Source organism: Dermacentor silvarum, chromosome 11, assembly GCF_013339745.2.
Source record: "Dermacentor silvarum isolate Dsil-2018 chromosome 11, BIME_Dsil_1.4, whole genome shotgun sequence".
Classification (NCBI taxonomy): domain Eukaryota; kingdom Metazoa; phylum Arthropoda; class Arachnida; order Ixodida; family Ixodidae; genus Dermacentor; species Dermacentor silvarum.
The window spans coordinates 103,719,737-103,746,142 of NC_051164.1; the positions used below are offsets into that span (position 1 = coordinate 103,719,737).

At 47.7% G+C, this 26,406-nt stretch overlaps 1 protein-coding gene across 1 annotated transcript; it reads right to left on the reverse strand.

Moving 5' to 3' along the window:
* LOC119432803 (sodium-dependent nutrient amino acid transporter 1-like) lies at positions 1-25,555 on the reverse strand. The gene is made up of 18 exons (XM_037699960.2): positions 25,471-25,555; positions 23,714-23,831; positions 23,079-23,210; positions 20,906-21,081; positions 18,933-19,111; positions 17,950-18,082; positions 17,074-17,208; positions 15,537-15,640; positions 15,283-15,410; positions 13,573-13,685; positions 11,605-11,733; positions 10,922-11,021; positions 9,041-9,141; positions 8,448-8,603; positions 7,395-7,646; positions 6,755-6,925; positions 2,711-2,960; positions 1-215 (listed from the first exon to the last, which is right to left on the reverse strand). Exons 2-18 carry the CDS (start codon positions 23,829-23,831, stop codon positions 46-48), a joined length of 2,547 nt encoding a protein of 848 aa, XP_037555888.1. The 5' UTR covers positions 25,471-25,555; the 3' UTR covers positions 1-45.
* Between the last annotated feature and the right edge of the window lie 851 nt (positions 25,556-26,406).

Consider the following 26,406-nt stretch of genomic DNA (forward strand, 5'->3'; position numbering starts at 1 on the left):
ACCGAGCCAAGTGCGGCTGTCTCGTTTTATTAACTTCCGGGTGGGTCACTTGCGCAAGATTCCCTTGACATCGGACTCGGCTTGCGGCTTGGCATCCGGTTTGGCATCCGGTTTGGCATCGGGCTTGGCATCGGGCTTGGCATCAGGCTTGGCGTCGGGCTTGGCGTCGGGCTTGGCGTCCGGCTGCGCGTCCGGCTTGATAGAAAAACCCGGAGCTGCTTGAGAGGACGTCGAGGTCGGATGCGGTACGGCCAACAGAAGGGCGGGGGGAAAAAAGATTAGATTTTGTAAGTTATTATAAAGGGATGTCTTTGCTACTTCAGCCAATTTACATTTATAGTAATAAATTTCACTGTTTGCCGCTTCATTCACCTATGCGCACATCTCGACGCATTCACAGTGCACTTAGTTTTGCACGCATTCATGGTCTAACGAAGGCATTTAACTCATCACCATTACCTCGAGCATTGGAATAGTCTTCCGGATCACATTGCATCCATCTCTAATCGCGAAACATTCCGTGATAACTTGAATTCGTTGCGTATTAATATTGTATAAAGATGTTGTACTTTGCTTTTTGTAATATTTGTATTGTTGCCTTTTTTTTCATCTGTATCTTTGTTTTTTTTTTATTTTTTGACTTGTAATTACTGTTGCCCCCCTTACTCAGTGCCCTAATTGCCCTTCAATGGGCCTGTAAGGTATTTTGAATAAACAAATAAATTTCAGTGGTCGTTGGATGGTAATGCCGTTTATAATCTAAAACCAGCTGATTGGTCGAGATACGTGCTGAAGGGGAGTGTTTATTTCGCGGTCGCGCATGCGCGTGAGTAAGGCTTAGCACATGAAAATCGGCACTGCTATCGCTGTTAGTTCTTCGCCCCTCGGACGAAACTGCTATAATAATGATTATTATGAAAGTAGCGTAAGTGCAACTGTATCGAATTAAAATGCTCTAGTTGTGCCATAAACCACTTTTCAGTGGGGTAATGATACTAGAACAACGTTGTGCTATAGATTGGCCGGTTCCGCTGCTGGATTCGCAAACATGCTGGGTTTGTGCGACGGGACCGTCACCCTTTGTACACCTTAAAATCGAAATTCCTTTGGGACGTAACGTAGCCCCACGGCAACAGTTGTGATAAATGGTCGTGCAGTTTTCAGTTAGCTCTGGCCGTGACGCACAAACTGCTGCCAGGAGCGTCATGCTGACCATACGGTTCCTCACAAACTGGCGGACGCAATGAGTCAAGTAAAAAAAAAAGGCGCACAGTAGTCATTGTTGTTGTGGGACAAAACTAAGCCGCGAAAGTGTGTGATTGTTAACAGGGTGGTATGTTCCGAAAGTAGCAACGTTTTTTTCTGGCAGTGCACTAGGTAAAGGAAATGTACACAACATTGACTATTGTGGCGGATGAACATAAAGCCCTAAATGGTGTTCAACTATAACATGGTGTTGTGTGCCGAAAGCGCAGCTTAAAAGATGGCAGTGTTCTTCATTACCTGTGTAATGTTAAGTGTTGAAATGTTTTCAATTTTTGTTGGAAAGAAAAACAAAGAAAAATGGCGCGATATTGTTAATGTGGTGCTTCTTGACAAACTAAACCTTGAAAGGTGTAATTGTTTACTTCCATATTATCACAGATCAACGGAAATGTGGCACAAAATAGATCATCAGGGGTTGCAAATTGTGACCCCGAACAGTGTTAAACATTTAACAGGTTGCTTTGCGACAAAATACACTTAAAGCATGCGATTAGTACTCTTTGGCAAAATTATCTCCAAAGTGAATGAATTTGTTCTACGTGACGGGGATGCACCTTATAAGTACGGTATCAACTATTATCGTGCCACAAAGGTCACGTGAGAATGATCTAAAGTTTTAACAGCGATTATCCCGACGAAAATACACTAAAATGAGTACCTCTTACTTCGAGACCGTAAATGCGTGTTGTCTAATTGTCTAATATGTCTACTATTGTCTAATTTTGGACGGAATAAATTCTAAATGGTACTTTTCGAGCGTGAAAGTAGCCCGCGAATACACGCAAAGTGCCTCGAGCGACCAGTCGCGCGGCAATTCTGCTTGTATTCGCGGGCTCCTTTCGCGCTCGGAAAAACACATTTATGTGGCACGTACGGAGCAACAGAAAGCTGTATCGGTAGTTTTTCGTGTCGCTGTACAATGTTCTCATTGACACTTTGATAATTAGCGCAACACTTCTCGAGTTAGCTAATTAATTACAATTATAGCTAATTAAATCTCAGCAACGAAAAAATTACTGGCGGCTACTCCACTGCACTGGAAACAATACGCACTAGGTTTGCTTCGCGTAACGCCGTTCCTCTTTTTTTTTTTTTTTTAATCGTGCTGCGTGATAGCTGGGACGCCCTGTATAATATCTCAGTAGCTATATATGGCGTTGCGCCGCTGTGCTTAAGGTCATGAGTTCAAATCCCGGCCTCGGCGGCCGCATTTCTATGCTTGCAAAATCCAGAAGCGCTCGTTTGCTTCGAATTTAGGTGCTCGTTAAATAAAACCCCAGGAGGTCAAAATCAATCCGGAGTGCCGCACTACGGCGCGCGTTATAATCGGATTGTTGTTATAGCCACGTAAGGCCCCAGAAATTAAGTTGAAGTTAAACCCTAAATCGCGTGAAACTTCAGCCGGATGTACGCTGCCTAAAGCAACACCCTAAAGGGGGCGCACCCGGCGCTGAGGTCGATGCCTGCGCGGTGAACCCGATGGGTCCACCGGGCTGCACGGGGTACGTCATGGGGGGCAGCTTCGGGTTCAGGTACTGGTCGGGTGCCTGCGTCGGGATGGCCGGCACCAGCACGTCCTCGTGGCCCTCGTGCCGCCGGATGAACAGGCGGCCCAGCAGGCCGAACCGCATCGGCGAATCCGAGAACTGCGGTCCCAGGCTGTTGGGGTTCAGCGTCGGCAGGAACTGGCGAACCTGCAACCGCGGAGATTTTCAAAGCTGACTCAAGAGAAATTGAATAAACTCGCGCTCTTTACCGATAGGCTATTCCTTCAATAGACGAAAAAAAGAACAAGAAAAAAAAAAAACATGCCTCATAGCTCACTTTTTCTTTCAGTAACCCTAACCGTCCTTTCGCACAGTAGTTTCCTGTGCTAATCATGAACCAGCTATAGCCCCGTATTTCATATACCTAATAGGAACACGCCGGTTCTTTCGTTCCACCCCATCCGTATATGTGAGTATTAGTTATTTATATTCGTTCTGTTCTGTTTATTAGCTGTGTTGCATACAATGCTGTCGATCTTTATGTAAGGAGGCCGTTCTTCATTTCAGCAGTTATTTTTTTCTTTTCCCCAGCTCCTGCTCTCTCGCTTCAAGATAAATGTTCGACTTTGATTCTGAATATCTTATCCTGGTTGCGGGATCATAAGCTTTACATTTTTCTTTAGATAGTATACGTACACTTGAAGCTACGAATTAAATCCGTTTTAAATGGAACATAAAGATAAACATTAGCTGACCTGTGTTAGCAAATGCCCCATCCACAATGTCAGAAAAGCCAGTCTTAAAACGAGAAGAGGCTTAGTTTTGGTGAGCCAGAAAAGAGGTGAGAGACGGGTGGCGACGCCGCTTCGAAGTTGCCGCACCAGCGCGCCGTGACATCGTGAATTTTTAGCGGCGTCTGCTCAGGCCTTAGCCTGCTGGGGCCTTAGTCTGCTCGGGCCTAAGGTCTTTTCGGTCCTTAGTTTGCTGGGGCCCTACCCCCATATTCAGAAATGCATCTTGGAGCCCACACTTGATTTAAATGAGGCCTGCCGTGAACGCACCAAAGGAAGCGCAATGAGGCTCTTGGGAACGTTCACGCCAGGCGTCATTTATATCAAGTCAAGCATGGGCTTCAATTTAAGATGCATTTCTGAATACGGGGTCAGTCTTCTCGGGCTTTAGTCTTCTCGGGCTTTAGTCTTCTCGGGCCTTAGTCTTCTCGGGCCTTAGTCTTCTCGGGCCTTAGTCAGCTCGGGCCTTAGTCAGCTCGGGCCTTAGTCAGCTCGGGCCTTAGTCAGCTCGGGCCTTAGTCAGTTCGGGCCTTAGTCAGTTCGGGCCTTAGTCAGTTCGGGCCTTAGTCAGTTCGGGCCTTAGTCTGCTCGGGCCTTAGTCTGCTCGGGCCTTAGTCTGCTCGGGCCTTAGTCTGCTCGGGCCTTAGTCTGCTCGGGCCTTAGTCTTCTCGGGCCTTAGTCTTCTCGGGCCTTAGTCTTCTCGGGCCTTAGTCTTCTCGGGCCTTAGTCTTCTCGGGCCTTAGTCTTCTCGGGCCTTAGTCTTCTCGGGCCTTAGTCTTCTCGGGCCTTAGTCTTCTCGGGCGTTATTCTGCTGGGGCCTTAGTTTTTTTCCCGGTAAAGATGGACCACATTGTTATCTAAAGAGCCAAAGACTTAGCATGTTTCAAAAACTTTTACTGAGCAACAGAGGCTCAAATACTAGGATACCTTGAAATCCGTGACGTCACATGGTCGTGCCGCCGCTGGGGCTTCGACTCTAAATTCAGAAACGCCAGACATTGCTCTTCATTTTCTATTGTTAATAATGATCCTATGCCAGAAAATTAACGAAAATTTAGTTGAGTTTTGAAAGAATACTTCGTCATGCAGTTTTAACTTCTTTAATGTTTCGCTTTACTGTCCCTTTAATTCGAATCTAAGGTTCGGAAGGTGCGATAAAAACAATAACGGGTGCATGGCGGGGCCGCTTTGGAATTTTTTGCATAAGCTGTCGTGATTTCATGCATTTTGACGCAGTTTTCTCGGGGTTTATGAATGGTAAATCGAGAGTGGCTGCTAAGTGTTCACAAAGATTGAAAGGTATAGACAACTAAACCGGTAACCTTTGCAAGTATTTGCCAGCGTGAAACGGCCGGAATTGCCGGAAATGTAGTGAAATGCATGACGTCACACTAACATCGGAGTCGTAGTCCGGGCGCGATATTCTAGACAGAGAGAAATGCTCGCGTACCATTTTGTACGTTCTGTATCTATTTTCTGCCACGAAAATACAATCCCGTTTCAAACGGTACTTCAACTTGTCTAGAATTAGTCAATGTTTTCATTCATGTCCGTTAAACGATCTTTTCCTCCAAATGGTTGGCAATGAATCTGGTTAAACTATAGCTCAGATGGTGTTCGTATATGAGAGAGAAAGAGAACAAACTTATGTTCAAAGCCCATGCCCGAGTCTGTTCTCTAGAGTGAGCTTTGAAACTGCCCCCCCTCCCCCCTCCCCCCTTGATGGTGAGTAGATGGTGGAGGAGAGTTGTCCACGGCGAAGTCGTTTTGGCCAGGTTGGCGACCCAGGCCCCTCACGTAGGTATGTTAGGGTAAAGTGAAGGACGTTGGGGACAGAACCACAAGGTGGGGGCTAGTGTCTGGACAGAGAGAGAGAGGAAAGTCATAAGGGAAAGGCAAGGAGGGGTATTTGGGGCTTGTATTTTGTGTAGTGGGTTGTCATATGAAAGCGTTCGAGGAGACGGCGGCATTCGTCTGTCAATCTCAGTTCGCCTGTAACCGATGGATGTTATTGCGCCTGGACTTCAGCTGAAGCTGTCTCTATGTGTTGAGTAAACGCGTATGCAAAAAGGGCCCATATTTACAAAAATGATTTTTTTTTCGCTTGGGTTGCCACATGCCATAACTTACGCTAGAGTTGTGTTCGTAAGATGCAGCCAGTCTTTTCGGACAAATGGTTAGTGAAGGCGGGTAACCAATAACCTTGCGAACTAAAGGCTTTGAGTACTCCGCCCTTAGTTCCTGCGAAAATCACCAGAGAGAACTCTGGCGCTGTCATCGCTCAGCTAAGACCATGTGGATAATAGGTTAATAGTACATGGATTTGTCTTTGTGCTTCAGACGTGCCTGTCGCGTTGTTACGCTTTCTCCTTCTAAGCCTCCGAGGAATCTTATTTTTCTAAATGCGTAAAGTGAATAGGTTTCGGCACTCATACGTAATGATTGCAATGTATTGTTTTTATAACGCAATATTTCTTTGAAATTGATCAAAGTGGCAAAGCCGTTTGAAGCCAGAAAGATGAACCCCCTTTAGCAGTTTATTGTGAAGCCGAGCGTTTGTCGAAAACTTGTCTGGTAGGGATCAATCATCCACAAAAAAAATGAATGCTCATCACAAACATTAATAATAACAAATCATTCCAGCTCCCATACGGAAGCGTTGTTTACAAGATTTGTGAACAAGGCTCACGTATGGGAGCCGAAGTGTTCTGTTTGTGGTCTCCGTCCATTTTTCCTTTGACTAGCGTTTCATTGTGCCCACAGGGCTGGACGGGATTAGCATGACGCGGGCTCCCTGTTCAAGACATGTCTGTTCAGCTCCCTGAAAGAAAGTCGAGTATGGGGCCCGAGGACGCCTGTGGCCGTTCGAATAACCGCTGAGCAAACCTGTGCTCTCCGTGAAGCACCGAACTTGCTGCTTCCGCTAGCGTCTAAGCTCCCTCTAGTATGTTTGTGGAGGAAACGTAAGTTTGTAACAAATGGCTCTGAGATCAGGCAGCGCGCGCTATCTCGCGCATCGCACGATCTTCGGAGGCGACGTTGTAATTGACAGTTAGGTTGTTTTCCCTCGGCCCCACCTATAAAGACTATCTCTGTATGTCGCCGCACTTGCTGCTTTCGCTATCTCTGTATTCCGCGGGTTATTTCCTTCGTTTCGTGCTTCTTATTTATACATGTAGCAAATTAGAGGCTACGTGGATGATCGCGCACCTGCTGAGGCGGCTGCGTCGGTGCATGGGGCGAAATAAGCGAGGCTCTCCGACCCGGTTCGGGCGCCGAGGGTCCGGCTCCACCGTCGGCCTTAGGCATCGAGACCGCCAGACTGTTGAGGTCCAGTGCCGGCAGGTTGGGCGGCAGGGACCACTGTCGATCCACGTGGCCCTGGGTTTGAGAGAGGGTGTATACCAGACGAGGACAGACGAACACTTGATTCTTTCATCTATAGTTGGTGTCACGTATACATTTCAAGTATGTATGTTTCAAGCGTGGAAATGTTAGCGGGGAAAGTGTTTGGAAGGATTTCACACACAGGAACGGAGGTGCGGAATTCATTATATGCCTATAGGTAAAGGTATGGTGACTTTTCATCTTAACCTCAACTAGGTTAATATGTGGCCCGCCTTTTGCTCTAATCAACGTGCTGTAGAAAGACTGCAAGTTGGGCAAGTTGGAACGGATTTGTTATAAACGATGCGTAATAGAATCTAGGACACGGAAGCACAGAACGCAGCGTCCTTGTCGTCCTTCGCCTTAGATCGTCGTTCCTATTGTGCGTCGTTTACCACGAATCCTTAATCAACGCGACGCATCCGTCTCCATAATCTATCGTGAGGTTGTTGAGACTGGTCACCTCAGCATGTCCTGGAGCTCCTCCCGGGCGCCAGCTGAGGGGCGACCACGACGGCGGCTTGACCGGCTCTGCGGCGAACATCACGGGCAGCACGGCGTCGGTCGGCACCGTCTGGGGTATGACGAAGCGCACGGGAAAGCGCGAACTCATGGGCACCAGGCCGCGGTTACGCAGGCGCGCCTGGTAGGCGTTGAAGAGCGCCGGCTCCTCGGGACCCCACTTGTACGATGGCAGCATTGCGTCGTCGCAGTTCTGCGCCGCGGAACATGTGATGGTTATGAAATCCTACCTAACAGCTCGCCATAATACAAATATGAGTTGTGGCTTATGGATTTTTTCATGCGAACGCATCAAATGACTCACTGAGAGAAAAATCCGGTGTCTGTAGCAGCGAAACGGCACCTGAATTCCCATTGGGTGCAGCACGCCTCGACGGAGCACATACGGTGATGCGACGCCACCGGGCGAGATGGGTTGTCGTCGGCGAGGCAGTCGCGTGACGCGCGCGGGCGGGTGCCGCCGTCTAGCTCTCGGAAGCCGGCGCGCGGTCTGTATCTCTCACCCCCACTGGGCTTAGCAAGGGGCTTTATGCTTAGCTGCTGCGTGCGCCTGCCGGCCTTGGTGGCCGCTGCTGCTTCATCGGTCTTTCGTCGCGCAGGCCGTCAGTGGCATGCGACGTTGGCACCGCAGGCTGCTGCTGCTTGCTAGCTCGGGCAGCACGTACCGCTATGGTACATTACTCGCAGCACAAAACTCGAAGGACCGCTAAGCGGCGTTCAATTGGACATTAATGCTTTCGCATTTGCAACTCATAAATGCTTAGGCGGCCTCCGATTTTTTCGTAGCTTCGTTCATCACCGTGACGAGCGCAATCACATGCACGACAGCGCGCATTCTTCTAGCGCCTGTCGCCACCTCGCGGTTGCTAGAAGCGTTGGTTGGTAACGTACCTAATTTATGTATTTCGGCTCCCTATCGCTTTTAGCACTTTATGTCAATTTGGCAGGCGAACGTGCAGCATTAGTGAAGAGGGGAAGAAAAAGTGGGGCTCACGTATCCCCGCTGCTTGAACCAGCTGAGCCCGTAGAGCGGGATCTGGCAGAAGATGAACAGCAGCAGCATGTAGCCCCCGATGTCCACGTACAGCGGAAACGTGTAGCCCCTGAGGATCGCGGGCGACGAGCTGAGCAGGCCTGACAAGTAGCTCAGCTGCGCAGGCGCCAGGGGTGAACGGGTCAGCTATCAGACCGGCTAGCGGCGGCCAGTTCTCGCGAAGATATAACCATAGTCCTCAGCTAGAGAACACGACACATCAATTTCATGACTCATAAGTTCATTGAGTAGCCTATAAGAAGTCTATATAGAGCATAGAATATGCAGGCCGTAATTGGTACATGAGTGGGGTGTGTACCAGTATTCCGGAATTCGGGTTGTGTTGGGAGCTTAGCGCTTGTTGAGTTGGACTATTGATTGTATGACGTTTATATTCTTTAGTGCTCTTTTCTCTGCGCTGTTTACGTAAAGCGCAAGGCAGTGTCACGGATAGCTATACCGCCTATGTCACCTAGTTTCTGCGCTGCGTGAAAGTCACTTCCTTCGTGTGTGTGAAATGTAACAAAGCGCCTTGGGCGACGCTCCGTGCTTACCAGAAGCATGAGTGGAACCAGGAAACTCCAAAGCACCTTGTACACGACTGACGATGGCACTGTGTACATGAACTCGATGTCGAAGAGGAGCCGTCTTGCCGCTGCAGCAACAGTTTTTACGTCGCAGAAGGAACGAAAAGAATTTTTAATGCTATTAGATTATTGTTGCTGTTTGGGCTTGTTGCTGGTTCATACGCACACAGCGCAGACTTTCGACGCTATTCCTAGTCCGCCTTGTCTTCGTCGCACTGTGCCTATAGTTGAAGCGATCAAAAAGTCGGGACTCCCCACCCTATTGAAAGGATAACCCGTGGGAGACAAGGACAAAGAAACAATGAACTGCCGTCACGTGACGTTAACACGTGACACGCGCTGGACACGTGACGCTCTTTATGCCAGATAGATGGAGTTCACTGCGCAAATCTAGTACCAGCAACAAAATTCGAAATAGCTTCAGCATATATTTTAGCGAACTCAGAGATCAACACTTACACTTTCCAAATTGTGGCACTGTACTCAGAAAGGCTAATCTTTAGCAGACAAAAAGGAAACCAATGCAGTGCCGAACCAGGTAGCGCTCCCGCTCTAACTGGTCTCATTGCCACACATGATCACATTGTCACACTCCTTGCAGTATATTGCGAGCCACCCTTTTTGTCCTCGAGTGCGACACGCTAGGTTTACTATTTCCGTAATCTGCTAGTTCGTCAATGCAACAAACTTAACCACGGCTTTATTCTTTGGCTCGCTTATGAGTGGTCGATGAAGAAACGGCAGATGGTGTCAGAGGTTGTAGAAACGCGCGGTCTGTTCTTGGTATGAAACGGTAGGCAGAGAATCAAGCATACAGTAGGACCTGGTTGACACGTTTGCTTAGGTTACAAAGCACCGGCCCAGTTCTGTTTTCATGGGGTCATGCGTATTAGCTTTCCGTTTGTTACGTTTATCTTCTAGTCTATTTCATTCAAAGGCTGCAACGGCGCACCACCACCAGCAGCGGCATCGCGCGTCGGCGCCGCCGGCGCTGTCCGCCTCACGGTCGCCGCTGAAAACAGCCGCATCGCAGAACTTCCCTCTGTGACGTAGCAGTATCGACATCACCGTGTGGTGATCGTCGGCTGCCGTCGCCGATTTCAACGCGGCTCACGCAATAGAAAGCTGAGAGGAGGCGGATGAAGGCACAAGGGGTCGCCCCGCTCCCACGGTCACTACTAGAGTGACTGTAAGGGGAGCATGTACAGTAAAAATTATGGGGTTTTACGTGCCAAAACCACGATCTGATTATGAGGCACGCCGTAGTGGTGGGACTCCGGAAATTTGGACCACCTGGGGTTGTTTAACGTGCACCTAAATCTAAGTAAACGGGTGTTTTCGCATTTCGCCCCCATCGAAATGCGGCCGCCCTTGGCCGGAATTCGATCCCGCGACCTCGTGCTCAGCAGCCCAACACCATAGCCACTGAGCATCCACGGCGGGTGAAACAAATGTACAGTAACTCTAACCGTCACGGATGCTGTCTCGTGACTTTCGATATCTTGTGCGGTTACCAAGGCTTTGCGGCAACTGTAGAAGGACTTACGAGGGTTCGAAAAGAGGCTGTTATAGTAAAGAACACTCAAGCGCGAGATAAAAATTGCAAGCTTCATCGATTGTGATTGACTTCTACAACCGCTCCAAAAAAGTGTTTAGCGTTTATAAGACGTCGAACGCTCAGCAGCAATAAAGTGCTTTACTAAACTGGTTTTCAATTGTATGCTGGCTTTCTATGGAAGTTGAAAAAAAATTGCATGTTGCACCGGTAAGCTTTATCAGATGTTACGTTTTCCCGCATAATGCGTTTTTTGTGGTCCCCTAAAACGTGTATCAACGAATCCGACTTACTGTATCCCCAAGAGTAGCAGATGATCTCGACGAACGCGACGACCACCAGGAACGACCCGCCCAGGTGGGTTTCCAGGATCTTCATGAAGAAAGGTCCGGTCTGCACAAGCGCAGATCGCGCTGCTCATTGTTGCCAGCGCACGTGCGCAGGTCGATAGAGGAGAAAAACATTGCGTAATGGTGACACGGTAGCAACGTTAATCTAATCATGCACGTGCACGCGCAAGAGGGGAACCATGAGAGCAGGTAGATAATAAAACATGCTCACTGCCGTGAACGGTCGAAAAAAAAAAAAAGCACTCAGTCACGAATACATGCAGTTGGAAGTTTGAGAGATACCTGCACGAATCGTTCACGATGCTTACCAAGTATTTCTATCGCTTCAAAATATACACTGCAACTGTCTTCCGTTTTCATACAATGCAATGGCTTCACCGCTGTATGCTCCAGCGAGTAATTGATTCCAAAGTGTGCGCGCCGTACCAATGACTGTGAAACGTGTGGCTGTATACAACCAAGGGAAATGAGGGCGCCGCATAGTAATTGGTGCCCGTGCTTCGCTTCAAAGATCGAGTAAGATGACTGTTGTCGTCCGCAACGACGTTTCTTGTGCGAAGCGCTCGATTATCTCGGCCTGTTGAAAAAGCTACGCGCGTGCACCAACACGGGATAAATCAACTTACGGGCGTACACAAAGGGAGGCCCGCCAGGAAGGCCCCGATGCAGAACAGTAGCGTCAGTTCGACCCTGAAGTCTTTGAGACCGGGGAACTGCTCTGTGATGGACATGAGCACCGTGTGGATGAGGCACACCTGCGGCGACAGTTTCACGCGCAAACTCAGCAACTGTTTAGGGAGCTTTAGTATGTCCGCGCACGTATTGAAGTTTACGGAAGAACTTAGACGCGGACGGCAGCAGCAGTAGCAGAGACGGTAGGAATATGGTGTAGCAGTTTGTTGAACAACAACGCATCATAAACGGTATGTGCTTCCAGCTGTACGGCGTCCACAAAAACACTCATGAGCCATTTTATATTTATGATTATGTTCCTTGGGACATGTTCGCGCTGCAGCGGCTAAGTCGCATGTAGCCTTTTTATTGGCATAATTGCTTTATGCGTTCTGATTGAAGTCAACGTCGCAAGATGGGCGACACCAACGCTGATGTTGACATCTACGTGCCCATTGTGTATACGTATACGAACAAGAGTTTATTTCAACGAGGCATTGTTCATGTGCTGAAAAAAAAAAAAAAAAAAAAAACATAACAGCGCCGGGTAGACAAGGACACTAGGAAGAACACGACACTGGCGCTGACTCACAACTGAATTTTATTTCAAGGAAAATTCACATTCATACACCATGGCCGACAGGGTGACAAAAAGCGATTGTACACGCGCAGCAGTAACTGCTCAGGTGACGTGGCGAACCACACGAGGCATAAACCACAGAGTCATCAAAAGAAATAAAAACAACAAAAAACAAATAAAAACCCAACAGAAGACTATCTGTCAAACTCAAGCTACCGTGAAATACTGACTTGCGAAAATCTTAACTCTTTATTACTAAGAGCGGCAGACGGCTTACTGATACACCTTTCCCCTTCCCTATCGATATGATAGGCTTCCATAAGCTCCCTAGTAGTTCGATCTTTATGCCCGAACAAACAATCTGTATTTCTTTATATCGGTCGACACCCAAACACTCTACAATTAGCCTGCAAGTGCAAGCCCCTCCCCCCCGTACCTTTTAGTTTACTAGATGACTGCGGCGTGGTGCGATAAACCCGGTTTCGTGCCCTATCCCTTTTTTCGTCTCGGCGAAAAGGCAACGAGCGCCGCTTGTGGCGCACTCCTGCAACCTACATCACGTGCTGCGGCCCCTGACATTACCATGGTATCTGTTACGGTCTCGGAGGCGGCAGGCGCTATCGACGCGGCGGCGGAAGTACAGTGTAGAAGGGGTACACTGTAGCGGAAGCATTTGGCCACCGCTGCCGCCGCCGCCGGAAGTTGAAAAGGCAACGAGCGCCACCTCGCGGAATTTATGCAGAACTAAGGGAACCGCCTCTCCAATGGGAAAGCGAGCGACGCGGCGGGCATCTAGTAAAGGAGGCATTGCTTTTAATGACGACAAGTGCGTCGTTAATCTGATGTTCACACATCGGCCGGTCTGGCCCACCTAAACCTTCCCGCATGACAGTGGTAACAGTCACATGACAATGGTAACCGCTTTTTGTCGCCCTGTAGGCCATGGTGTATAAATGTGAATTTTCCTTGAAATCAAATTCAGTTGTGAGTCAGCGCCAGTGTCGTGTTCTTCCTTGTGTCCTTGTCTACCCAGCGCTGTTATGTTTTTCTTTTTTCCCGAAACAAATTCCCACCAACTCGCCGAAGTTTCTCTTCTAGTACAGCGCATTGTTCATATTCATTCATATTGTCCGACTTGCCAAAGCAACACCGTGTCTACTGCTAAGAGACCCACGCTGCCACTGTTTCATCGCCGGATAGCGCTGTAGTGGTGATCGTCACGTAGCGGATGGTACTACCGGGCCATGCTCCCGTGATTTGGTGTTGAGCTCCGTAGTATTATACAACGCTAAGTATGGGGCGGGGGTGGAGGGGAGAGTGGGAGGTTGCATCGTGGTCTCACCGAGGAGTTCAGTCCCAGGAGAAACATGCAGAGCAGAAACAGCACGCTCCACATCTGCGGGAAGGCCAAGTTGCTCAGCGCCTCGATGTAGGAGACGAACGCCAGGCTTTGCACTGCGCACGAAAGTGAAGCAAGGGAAATTAATTAGGGTATCTGTTACGTACAGTGAGGTATCCCAGAGTTAGAAGACAGTACAGAGTTTTAGATTACGGGAACGCAAGCGGTATGCGTACGCAAGTACTAGGGGCCACGGTACTGCTCATGCGCAGAGGACGCGCAGTACCATGGCCTCCAGTTCTTCGGTTCATCCGCCCGTCATACAAAGGAACGCAGCGTGAGCGGGGAAGAATCGAGGAGGGAGCTTGAGTTTTCGGGTGCGCTAAGCCATTTGGGCGTGTTATTTCTAAAACTTCACGTTAAGCAGTTTTTCGCACTAAAAAAATAATAAATTGCGAAATGTATGTGGTGCTGTCGGGTGGTCTCTTTGAGATGCAACCTCATGGATCGTGTTTGCGGAGTAGTTCCGGCGTGGCAGTGCTAATGTAAAAACCAGCACCGCTAACGGTGCTTGTTTTTTGTTTTTTTTCCGTGGCCAGCTCCCTTATTATTTAAAGATCGAATCGTTCACAGGGACAAAATAAAATGTAAAGCAGTGTGTGTGTGTGTGTGTGTGTGTGTGTGTGTGTGTGTGTGTGTGTGTGTGTGTGTGTGTGTGTGTGTGTGTGTGTGTGTGTGTGTGTGTGTGTGTGTGCGTGCGTGCGTGCGTGCGTGCGTGCGTGCGTGCGTGCGTGCCTGGCAAGCAAACATGACACGAAAACTGCATGAAACAAACTTTAATAGCTATCCCTGTAATATTATCGTGCCAGATATTTGCGCGCGCGCGCGCGGTGGCTATCTACTATACGCTTGCGCTGATTGCGGTCTCCAGCGGGTGGCGTGCACTCGTGGAATGAACACGACTCCTTCGAGACCACAATCAGCGCAAGCGGATACTAGGTACACTCCTTGCTTAGTTTGATGAGGCAGGCCTCGTGACCCAACTAAGGCAATAATACAGCCTCGTAAACCCCCCGGTGACAACAGTCAAGAGGGGAGGATAACTTTTCATAACAAATACGTTTCAACAACAACCAGGTGGCTGGAATGTTCTATTTCAATCACTAAACAGTTTTCAAACTAAACGGCTTCTCTCACAGCAGGTATAACGTCAGCTCGCTGTCGTGTCCGGTGAAATTTTTTTTTATAGATACATCCTTAAGGGTAAGGGTGTTAACTATCGGACAATCCAGCACGATTAAGGGTGAATTTTTTCTCCTACTGCGCACGTCCATCCCACGCGTCCCGACAACAGCACCTTAAGATAGTACAAAGCCTGTTCACACCGGTCCCTGACATTATGCCACCTGGCCCGGCTGCCACAGAATCTAATGGGGATTCTTCCGAGTAAGCAGCGATGATTTCGGCGTCACCGCTTTCGTCACGCCAGGCTCGGCGATGGAGATTTCGGGCTAGGTTTAATGATGTCATGGATCGGAGCGAACAGACCTTGTGCTGTCTAGGTGGTGGTGGTCCCGATCGGCGCACTGTTACGACAGCCGAATTGCGCATCATCGGTTCCCCGCTTTATTCTGGAAATGGATGCGATGACGCCGTGCGATGCCACGTAGCAGATCATTTATCGAGTGCGTTCCACGTACTCGCTGATTTTACCTTCGTCTAGGACGAGTTCGGGCAGGGTGACGTTCAGCAGAAATGACTGGCTCCCCAGTGCGGAGAAGAACGCTGTGCTCGACAGCATGCCCCAAACGAAGTTCAGTATGGCGAAGAACCACGTGTCCCTATGTGAACGGACGAAAAACAATGTGTAGCGTGACGTTTAAATAAGAAGGCGCGCATCGTGGGAAAGCATCTTGCTGGCGCCTCTCGAGATATCGCGCCAAAAATGTGTCCAGCAGATCGCTTACTGAAAGATGTCGTTGTAGAAGTCGTTGTAGCTGGCCAGAACCGTCAGACAGCCTGTGGCGACGCAGAGGGACGTGAGGGCTTGTTCGATTGCGTTCCTCCAGCACTGTTTTCGGAGAGAGTGTGTCGCGAAAGATATTGCGATCGCCTGCAGTTTAGGCATGCATCTACTGAAATCATGCCACGCCCAGTCAAGCAACCTGAATTCATTTGCTTCACTGCTTTTATTACCTCCCCCTATCCTTTCCCTAGTGGATCTCGAAGCAAGGTATGTGGTTAATTCGAGGATTCATGCTTGCTTCGTGTTGCAATCGTTTGGGCCTCGTTATTAGCACAGATTATGCGGTGTCTGCCGTGATATTAAGTGGCGCTACCTTCTTCTATAGATGGAAGTTTTTTTTTTTCTTTTGATGCTTCTCTAAATGCTTTTGCAGCATTGTGTTCCCTACATCCAAGTGGATATACTTTTTTTTTTTTTTTTGGTGAAGGTACGATCACCCAAATAGAAATTGGAAAATGGTACTGAGTTTGCCGGTTTCCGTAGCATACTATTGGTTAAATTGACGCCTTGAGATATTGTCCTGTTGTAGTGACGTTGAACGACCAAGCGGAATGCAAGTCACGAAATTAACTGTTCGTTGGACAAGTATGTGCCCCCCCCCCCCCCCTCCCAAAAAAAAAAAGTAATTGCACAATAACACTCTGCAATTGTCAAAAATCTGGGAACGTATTCTGCGACGGTCACTTTCGGCGATAGTGTCGTCTCGGCGACAGTATCGGCGTTATAGGCGCGCGCTGATTGGCTGGTTGAGCAAAGTCGGATGAGCTGATTGGCTGGTTGAGCACTACGTAACGCGAAGGCGATAGTATCGCCGAGGTTATCATCGCAGAATACGTCCCCGGGTGTTCGGAACAGACGCGTCGGCTGTTTACACACGGCTCAATGAACCTACCGGCGTAATCTCTTGTGCTCGCATAAGTTCTGGAATGCGCACCACTATTCTCGTCGTGCTCGGTATCTGATTACACGAGGCTCGACGACAACATGAACAACAGATAGAACCAGCGATAACATTCGAGAAAGTTTCGATACAGAAAGGGGCGACTTGCGCTGAGTGAAAACTTGGAACATTTGTTAGCCGGTGAAGGACGGTCACCTTGAGAGGTAAATAAGCACACGTGGCATTATAAAGATACAGATTCCTACTTGAAAACGCATTGTTAAGCGTGCGTTGTTTTACAGTTGCCAGATGATCGATTTGACACCTTTATCACTGTCGTCATGTTGTACGCCTCTACGACCGGACTGCTGTTTGACGTTTGCATCAATTCTATGGCGACACACTGCAGGCGTGGCAAATCGGATTGCGCACGCGACGTTATCCAATAGAATCTCGAATCTAGCGACCATGCGCGCCGCTGTCATTTCACCTAACTGTTTCCTTGCTTTGCGCGCACAATTTCGTCCACTGACAAGTTATATTCGTTGTTCAATTTTCATGGTAGTGCTTGTGCCCCTTCACCATCGCTGTCGCTCACCTTGAAGGTGAAAATGTGCTGCCAAGCCGGAATGAAAACTAAGCCGACGCCAGAGTTCGCACCGTCCAGGGACACTCCTTTCATGAGCAGCGCGAACAGCATCAGGTAGGGACAGGTGGCCGTCACCAGCACGATCTGCGCAGAATATTGTTGAAGTTTGTACATTGAGGCACGACCAGCTTGCTCGCGCCAGTTCTTTGCAGTTATTAAAGAATGACGCCACAAAGTAACAACCAAAAGGTCGCGTTCATAATTACACGGTGCCTTTAGCTTTTTGCCTTGGTTTCGCCAGTGCGTGTGACACTTAATTCAGCGCGGTTCTGCTTCGGATATGCAAGGCTCCATGCGCACGTCTTTAGCGAACGCGTTACACTATGCAGTTCCATGATAGCGTTTTGAAAGAATTACTAGCCAGTACGCAGCATTCTATTGATATCGGGAATGTCTGGTGCGGGCTTGTCTCAGTTCGCGATGTCGTTATATTGCCCGGTCCACGAAAACGACTTCGTCCTGCGTGCCGTCTTTCGCGGGGCGTATGCGCATGTCATGTTTGGCATGCACCGAGGTTTACAAAGATCATTCACAGGTTCTTCACGGGTTTAGTGCGGAATGCGTTGTTCGTGCACGAATGGCCTGGTAACAAGACGCAGCTAATGCTGTGACTGCTTTGACTCAGGGTTGCGTGATACTTGAAATAATATTCTGCTTTTTAAATTAAGTGAGCATAGTACGAAGTTGCACAACGTGCAACGTCTTGCATGAGTAGCACCAACCTAGAGCTCCTCTGCTGTATACGCGAGCGTAATGGATTCTTGTATATGATGTGAAAGCTGACTGGTATAGTGTTTACCGTACAAGGAGCATTGCCCCGTATACCTTTCCGAACCACTTGATGCCCTTGCTGATGATGACGAAGATGTGGAGCCAGACGAGGAAGTAGCAGAGCGTCAGGTCAATGTTCATCGGCCGGACGTCGTGCAGGCCTCGGCTCACTTTGAGCACCTTGTCCCTGCGAGGGAGGGCGAAAAAATGCTTGCGCACTTAGATTTAGGCGCGCGTCGAGCGCGCCCGAACGGCTGGAATTGAATGCGGAAGTAGATATTGCTTTCGGGCGTTAGAAATTTCATAGGGAGCTTTAGTACAGCGGAAAACGCTTACGTTAGCGTTGGCGTGCGATGCAACGTACGCTAACGCAAAGAAAGGCTGCACTGCGCGGTACGAGGTAGTGTTTTAGAATAGCGCAACGGAGCAAAACGCTAACGCAAATACACTTGGGCGCCATCTCGAGGCGGATACATCAAACATGAGCAGACCATCTCGTTAAGCCTACTCCGCCGTTAATCGAGAACGTATATCGAAAACAACGTCCATTTGTCACCTGTACGCCGCTGTCGAAGCATCATCACACAAATCTAAAGCAAACACGAGCATTAGTGGAACGAATGAGCCAAACAGTGCAGGCCGACGACTCGATAGATCCGAAGTGGACGGCTCTCGCTTCAACAGGCGCTGCCATCTTGCCCTACGTACGGAATCCCTTGCGTGAGTTAGCGTGAGTCACTTCGTATCCGCTTCATATCCAGTGTTCGTTTTGTACTTGTTGCGTCATACAGTACTTAGCGCTAGAAAAATGACTGCACCAACTAGCCCAATTCATAGCTCTTCTAAATGCTAGTCGATCGCCATCTTAGTTGGGTTTTGATTATGTCTAAACGTATCCTGAAAATAGCCTTAGACGTAACAATGTCGTAACAATGTAGGAGAGGAGTGAATTAAAAACGGGGACTGTGAGCAGACACCGAGAAGGCCATCCGAGTCCTAACCTAACCTAACACTCGATGGAGTCCTCGATGGCTCACCAGAAGAAGTGTTCGGCGGCCGACATGGTGGCGTTCACGCAGCCTGACATCTCGACGGAGTAGGCCCTGTGCGGAACGTACACGATGTTGTTGTTCGTGGTGTTGACGACCACGCCGAAGGTGATGTTGTGGTGCTTGAACCGCTGATAGAGGCGCTGCGCGGCAGCCTTGCACGTTCTCTGCGCAACGGGCAAATTGCACCGCGTTGAGATCGTTGCGTTGAGCACAGACGAAGCCCCTATCGAATTCACGTTAATGGGACCCTCCAAGAAGTTTACGTTCAACTGTTCGTATAAGAGCGGATGGTGACCAGTCGTTGTGCTAGAGAAGGTGGCCAAACAGCAGTGTGCAGTTAAAAATGTTCAACCCCTGAGGGTGTTTGGTTTGTGCTGTGGCTAACACCGTTAACCTTAAAGAGTGAGATCGAATCGTTGATGGAAAAAAAATTTAATTTTATTTTCTTGGCAGTATTTTCCCGCAACATGACAGCTGCGGCAGCATACATGGAAACTGCATGAAATAAACTTTAAAAGCTATCAATGTAAAACTCTCGTATCTGATATTTTTTGCGCACCAGGTGGTCAGGATTAGTACTCAGTTTTCAATCGATTCTATCATCGCAGGTGTAATTTGAGCTTACCCTCGTGTACAGCAATATCTTTATAGCCTTAGGTGTAAGGCTGTTATCCGTGAGACAAACCAGCACGCATACAAGCGTTTTTTTTTTTTTGTTTACTGTCGAGAAACAGCTACCAGTCACAAACAGCCAGTATTCTACAGCTCCATTATGTAGTGCGTCTTTGGAAAATCAGTTCTGCGTTAGCCTGCAAGGTGCAGGAAAGTTTATTAAAGGGAAAAATTGACATCTACCCTCATTGGAACAAGAATCTACAAAGGAAACGCATACAGGTTTCACAGAAAAAAAAAAAAAGCCTCACAGCTGAAGGAAAATTCGTCCTGGCACGGGATCCCGGACCAGGACGAATTTTTCCTCAACTGCGAGGCCTCTTTTCTGTGAAGCCTGTGTGTGTTAACCGAGAAGGTGTAAGAGTGGGGTTGAAGATTATCATGCAAAAGACAAAGATAATGTTAAATAGCTTGGCAAGAGAACAAGAATTCAGGATCGCCAGTCAGCCTCTAGAGTCTGTAAAGGAGTAGGTTTATCTACGTCATTTACTTACAGGGGACCCTGATCATGAGAAGGAAATTTACAGAAGAATAAAATTGGATTGGAGTGCGTACGGTAGGCATTGCCAAATCCTGACTGGGAGCTTACCACTGTCGTTGCAGTCTACCGGTGCTAACATATGGCGCAGAAACTTGGAGGTTAACAAAGAAGCTCGACAAGTTAACGACTGCGCAAGGAGCGATGGAACGAAAAATGTTAGGCCTAACGGTAAGAGACAGGAAGAGAGCGGCGTGGATCAGAGAGCAAACGGGGATAGCCGAAATTCTAGTTGATATTAAGAGCAAAAAATGGAGCTGGGCAGGCCATGTAATGCGCATAGAATGGATAACCGGTGGACCATTAGAGTTACAGAATGAATACCAAGAGAAGGGAAGCGCATGCAGTCGAGGACAGCACAACACTATAGGTGGGGTGAAGTTAGGAAATTTGTAGGCGCAGGGGTTGGAATCAGCTAGCGCAAGACAGGGGTAACTGGAGATCGCAGGGAGAGGCCTTCGTCCTGCAGTGGACATAAATATAGGCTGATGATGATGTGCCCAAATACGAGCAATAGGCGCTCAGCTAATCAGAGGAGCTTAATTGTTTTTGTGTTCCGGTGTCTTTCTTTTTCTCTGACGCTGGAAAAAATATGATTTAGTTTAATGCCCAAGACAGGTGAATCTTGGGCATTAAGCTAAATCCGAAAGCTTGTGTGGACCGCAAGCGAACTGTGCCTTCGCGCCGCAGCATCGTCGCTTTTTGTGACATCCGAGTGACATCTGTGACGTAGCAGAAGTGCGCTCACCACGTTCGGCTTGCGGATGTAGCAGACGTGCGTGTTGGCGCCCCATGAAGTGTAGCACCCGCTCCAGGGCAGGTGCGAGCCGACCGAGTGGTAGAGGTACATGAGCGCGTACGACAGGTACATGTTGTAGTAGAGCGCCAGGCAGAGACTCCCCACCGTCATGGTGGCACCGACTCCTGTTGCGGCACGAGAGAAAGCCACGCAGTGATGCAAGTGCTGCCCCAGTTGCTCCAAACTGCTCCAAATTGCTCCAAACTGCTCCAACAGAGAAATGCTGCTACTTGCTGCTCCAGACTGTCATCTTTGTTAGTAACTGCTCCGAAGCGGCGCTGGGGAAACTCGATCTCATACCGATTGCCAACTGCTGCTGTGGCAACTGTGATGTGTGACAGATTGCTTTTACGTTGTGATGCTCAGCTTTATCGGCTCTGATCTCATTTCTGGCATAAGAACTGGCATTTTAAATATGTAGATCATTTAGTTGTATTTTTGAACTTGACATGCAGACTATGTTGGTGAAATGGGGAAGTGACAGATTACTTCGATCTCATAGCAATTATCAACTGCTGCTTTGGCAACGGTTATATGTGATTGTGGTTACTTTTATAATGTGGTGCTCAGCTTTACCGGTTTGATCTCATTTCTGCCACAAGTACTGGCATTTTAAATATATAGCCCATATTACTACGCGTTCGATAATCATCCATCTTCTGAATTGTCTCTTTCTTCAAAATTGCGTTCATTATTGTGTGCGCAGTATGTTTCATAATAAATAATAATGTTTATGAGACGCTTCGGTGATGCTTTTAACTCCAGGAATCGCATGGCATATTTTGTCATCTGCTCCGAAAGCACCAATAGCTGCTCCTAACTAGCATTTTTTTCTGCTCCAAGAACATTTATGGCTGCTCCAAAGTGCCATTTTTTCTGCTCCGATATCTGCTCCAGAAAGTAAAATGTCGCTTCCGTCACGTCATCACCCTCTTTTGCCCATATTGTCAGCCCAGATTCATTGAAGAACTACCATGCAAGGGTTCTGTAGATGATCGCCAAATGTGTTTGAGCGGTTTCGCGGCTGACTTCGTTGACGAATAAGGTGCGTTGCCTCGTAGGTTTTCGAAATCAATCTATATACACTGTGTTTTATTTTAGCTGCACTAAATTAAAAAAAAATTGCATGTGGCAGATGGCACAATTCAAATCTTTGATCTAAACTACTCGATGAGGCGGCCATTACTTCCACGAGAAATCAAAACGCCTAATTGATTAATTAAGATAATTATGCGAATTAACATTTAATGAATTACATTCCAGCGCATATTTTAATCAACGAATTATAGCCGGTGAGTTTCCAAGATGTATGCACTTCGAATGAATTTTCTGGGCTGCGCTAGTTTAGAGATATTAATTTTCAAAGTGCCCGAGGAAATGCACTGACGTTCCAGTTACCTTTTTAAAGAAAACGCTGTTTTATGCACAAAAGTAACTGGAACGTCAATGCATTTAATTTGACACTTTGAAAATTAATATCTCGAAACTAGCGCAGCTCAGTAAATTCATTCGAAGTGGATACACCTTGGTAACTCACTAGCTACAGTTTGTAGATAAATATATGTGCCGTTAAATAAATAATTAGAAAGTTAATTAGCGTAATTCAATTGGGCATTTGGATTTCTCGTGGAAGTAATGGTCGCCTCGTCGAGTAGATTAGATCATGGATTATCATTGTATCATTGTATTGCCTATGGTATACCACAGGCAATTAAAAAAAAAAAAAACTTGCTGCAGCTAAAATAAAACGCCCCGTATATGGAGTTATACGTTAAAGTTTGGGATGCATAATTGGCAAACTGCAATCTAAGTGTTCATAAGTGAGCCATTTGCTACGGTGAATAACATGTGATGTCATTTCTGCTGGCGGTGCACATGGAGCGCGATCAGCTGTGTGGTGAATCGATATTTACTGGTTTGGTTCCTTCCCCCTTGTTTTGTTTTCATTAGTAAAATTGCCCTGGCCACATATTCCTGTGTGTGCGTGCGTCAAATGGGATTTATTCGCGAACGGAGTATGCGTCATCTTGTTTTTTGGGCTTCTGTCTAATGCACGGTGCTCCGGAAGGGGACAAAAAAGAAGAGAGAGAGAGAGAGAAAAAAAAAAGAAGCGGTAACTAACCTCTTGCCAAGGGGAAGGCAGCCCAGACGGACATGGATCCCGAGCTGCTGAACTGTCCCACGAACATCTCGAGGTAGTACAGCGGCTTCGCCACCAATGCAATCACTATCAGGTATACAAACAGGAATGCACCTGCGCCGAAGAGGTTAGGCATTCTGCACCTTTTCAGACCGCTATAACACTGGTGAGGATAGCTTCCTATAGTTTGTAAGGCGGAACAGTAGAGTGCCTTTCTGAGTTACAGGTTTCTGAAGTATACTGTAGTGGGATCTAATTACGGATGAGAGATGTAAGCTTGCGTACGCATGCCTACGGCAGCTGTCAGCATCAGTTAACAATATTATTGCGTAAAAGGCATAGTGTTTGCTCATACATGAAGCAAACACACAGGCACGCACACACACGCGCGCGCGCAAGGACAAGTGTGGAAGCGACAATGATTGACAAATTTGACCAAATACTACATCGATAGGTATATCACCGAGAGAGGCCGTACACTTGTCATTCCACTGTTTTGTGCTGGTTGCCTATATGGACGACGTATAGTGAGTATCTCATCCTCCGGACGTTACAGTATAATAGCAGCCTAGGTATAAGCGCTGCAGTGTATATCGAAAGTAAATGCGGTGTCTTACCTCCGCCATTGTCAAATACAAGGAACGGAAACCGCCACAAGTTGCCGATCCCGGCGGAAAGTCCAATGCTTGAAAGAAAGAAGTCCGCCTTGTGGTCCCACTTGAGGCGGCGCTCCATCTGCGTGAACGATATGTAAAACGGGTTAATGGAGTTTTTTTCCTGATTCCCTTTCATATGTATATGTTTGTGTAAAAAAAAAATCACGTATCATCCCACTGCTGTGGAAGGTGGATTACTAGCGAAGCAGTTTAGCACAAGACATCGGTGACACAGAATTTAGATCCAAAGGTATAAACACATTTTATTTCTCTCAAGAGGTGACGGCGGTCATCCCGAAGACACACGCACACACTTATTTTGATCGGCAGTCTTGATCGGCGGCATACATTAAAGACTACCGCCATCTCGGGGAGCCGGAGGAAACTAGGCACGCGCGACGGGACCGCCACCCCGGGAGAGCGGAAGGAAACTAGGCACGCGTGCGCTTGGAACGACGATAAAGGGAGGGCGGTGGAGTTTTTGCACACGCAGAATTAACCCTAGCCGTTAACAACTTCACTGTAACAAACACGCAACGCGTGGTAACGCGTGTAGTAGCTATAGGTGTAGAGACACTGAGACCACAATCGCGATGACATTCTGAGGCCCACAGAGTTAGTTAGCGAATCTCTGAATTGTTTACGTCGGTGCAACAGAAACCTGAAGCTTTCGTGCTCAGTAGATTAGGAATAATATCGCTTTTACCATGCGCGCACACTTTGTGGACGCAGAAACAGATTAAAAATCGCCAGCCCCGCGCGCGTAGCACCATGTTTGACGACGGTCGGACTCCTTGCCTCTTTCGAAGGCATTTCTGTACATCTCTAAAAAACATTGTTGCGTCGAGTGGTAAGCAAGTTCTTACATTCATTTCCTAAACTATCATAATATCGGTGCACGTTCGCTGTTGCTCACAATTACAGAAGAGAAGGAAGCCACAGCGATTGCAAGATTCATGTCTCACGTAATTCGCTCATTATACTGTATTTCGGCATTAGGCTTGGTGCCAAGCCTATAGCTAGGCCTAACCTATTTTAGCCGTTGTCCTACCATTCCGTTACTAACGGGATCGCTTGCTCGTCCGTTGTGCTTAGACTCATCCAACAGTTGGACTTCCTGAAATGCGTTATTGCAAGTTTGCCAAATATATCTAAAATATGTTGCTCTCAGAGGCATTGCTGTTGCAGCCTGTCCTATGGACTTGAGGTTGCATGCTACAGAAGAGTTCTACCGGTGCTGCGATAGAAGCCACCACGCTGAAGGTATCGTAAGCTCAAGATTGATTTGGGCATCTCCGCAAAGTCACTTCTCAGAAGCGTTGCATTTCAGACCAAGAAGCTTTTTTTTTTTCTGCGCGCAGCTAGAATACATGGAAGTACGTCTCGGACAAGTATGTTCCGTGTCAACCTTTAGCAGGCCTCGTGGCTAAGCCTAACAGCGAGAGTTGCTGTCACCGTTAAGCAGAGCGCATGTACTCCTAAATGAAAGGAAATATGTTTCATCGCTTAATTACGGCACTGCCACTGCTTATCGATGCGCGTACGAGGCGACAATGAAAGGTTATATAAGGAACGCCGCTGAATGAACTATGAAGAAACGAAGTGAAATTTACGCATGTAAAATACCGGCAAAACGGTCACGGTTCGTTAAAGGAGCGAGTATCCATGACATGCCTTCTCATTTGCCTAACGCGTGCACAATACGTCGACGCGCTCACCTGGAATCGCCAGGTGGATGGAGACCTTTTGAGGGGGAGAAAAAAATGCGCTATGGACGGAGGTGCGTCCCCTTCTTCTGTGCCGTTGTTCTTAAAAAAGCGCGCGAGCAGCAGATCACGAGGCACGCGCGCCCTATTTCCTCTGATGATGATGGAGTCATACTATGGTTAGTACCCACGCTGGGCGATTGGCCAAGAATTGTGTGCCTGAACTTTTACTTAATATTCAGTTAAAAAACAGAAGACATTCAAAAACTTATTCGTTTAGTCTCCTTCCGCTTCATCTTCATCCATGGTCACGGTACGGCTTTTCTGTCTCAGTAACTATATAGCCTGTTTCACGTCAATCAACAGGCTTTGCAGCAATAACTATATATAGCGGGAACGTGCCTTTATGTGCTATAAGCATTGCCGCCCGAAACTATAAAACATTTAAACTGTGCTGTAAAAAAATGATTCTGGCGTCTGTATAACCTCTCTCTCATTATGACGCTCCCTCTGCACGCGACGTGGGATCGCCTTATCGCCTTGTAGCACCTTATCTCGCGTATACTGGACTTCCTCATATGATTGTACAGGTAACGTGTTTGACGCGAAAGTCTGCAGACTCTGTTTTGTCAGTCGATATTGAGGTAACCTGTAATATCGGCCTCTTCTGAAGCAGAGGTGACATCATGTGTGCGATATTTCACGTGAGCATTTCTTCAAACGTGAAGCGTTGTGGCATCTCTCAATTACAGTGAACAGTTGAATATTATTTACGCGCTCTACTATGAGTTGATTGCGCTGCATTGGTTGACCAAATAAATTCTCCTAAAGGTCCATGGAGTGGAGGATGATTTTGGAGACGGAAAGCTATAGCGTCAAGGTAAACGTGGGGTGAAGCTATGCAAAAACAGATACAAAAATATTTCTCAGAGAAAGGACCTATAGCTA

Excerpts from the sequence above, each read along its gene's own strand:
- LOC119432803 (XM_037699960.2), bottom strand. The coding sequence starts at position 23,831 with ATGGAGCGCCGCCTCAAGTGGGACCACAAGGCGGACTTCTTTCTTTCA. Across the intron at positions 21,082-23,078 it reads TGCCTTCCCCTTGGCAAGAG|GAGTCGGTGCCACCATGACG; the intron begins GTTAGTTACCGC and ends GTGCCGCAACAG. Across the intron at positions 19,112-20,905 it reads ACATCCGCAAGCCGAACGTG|AGAACGTGCAAGGCTGCCGC; the intron begins GTGAGCGCACTT and ends CCCGTTGCGCAG.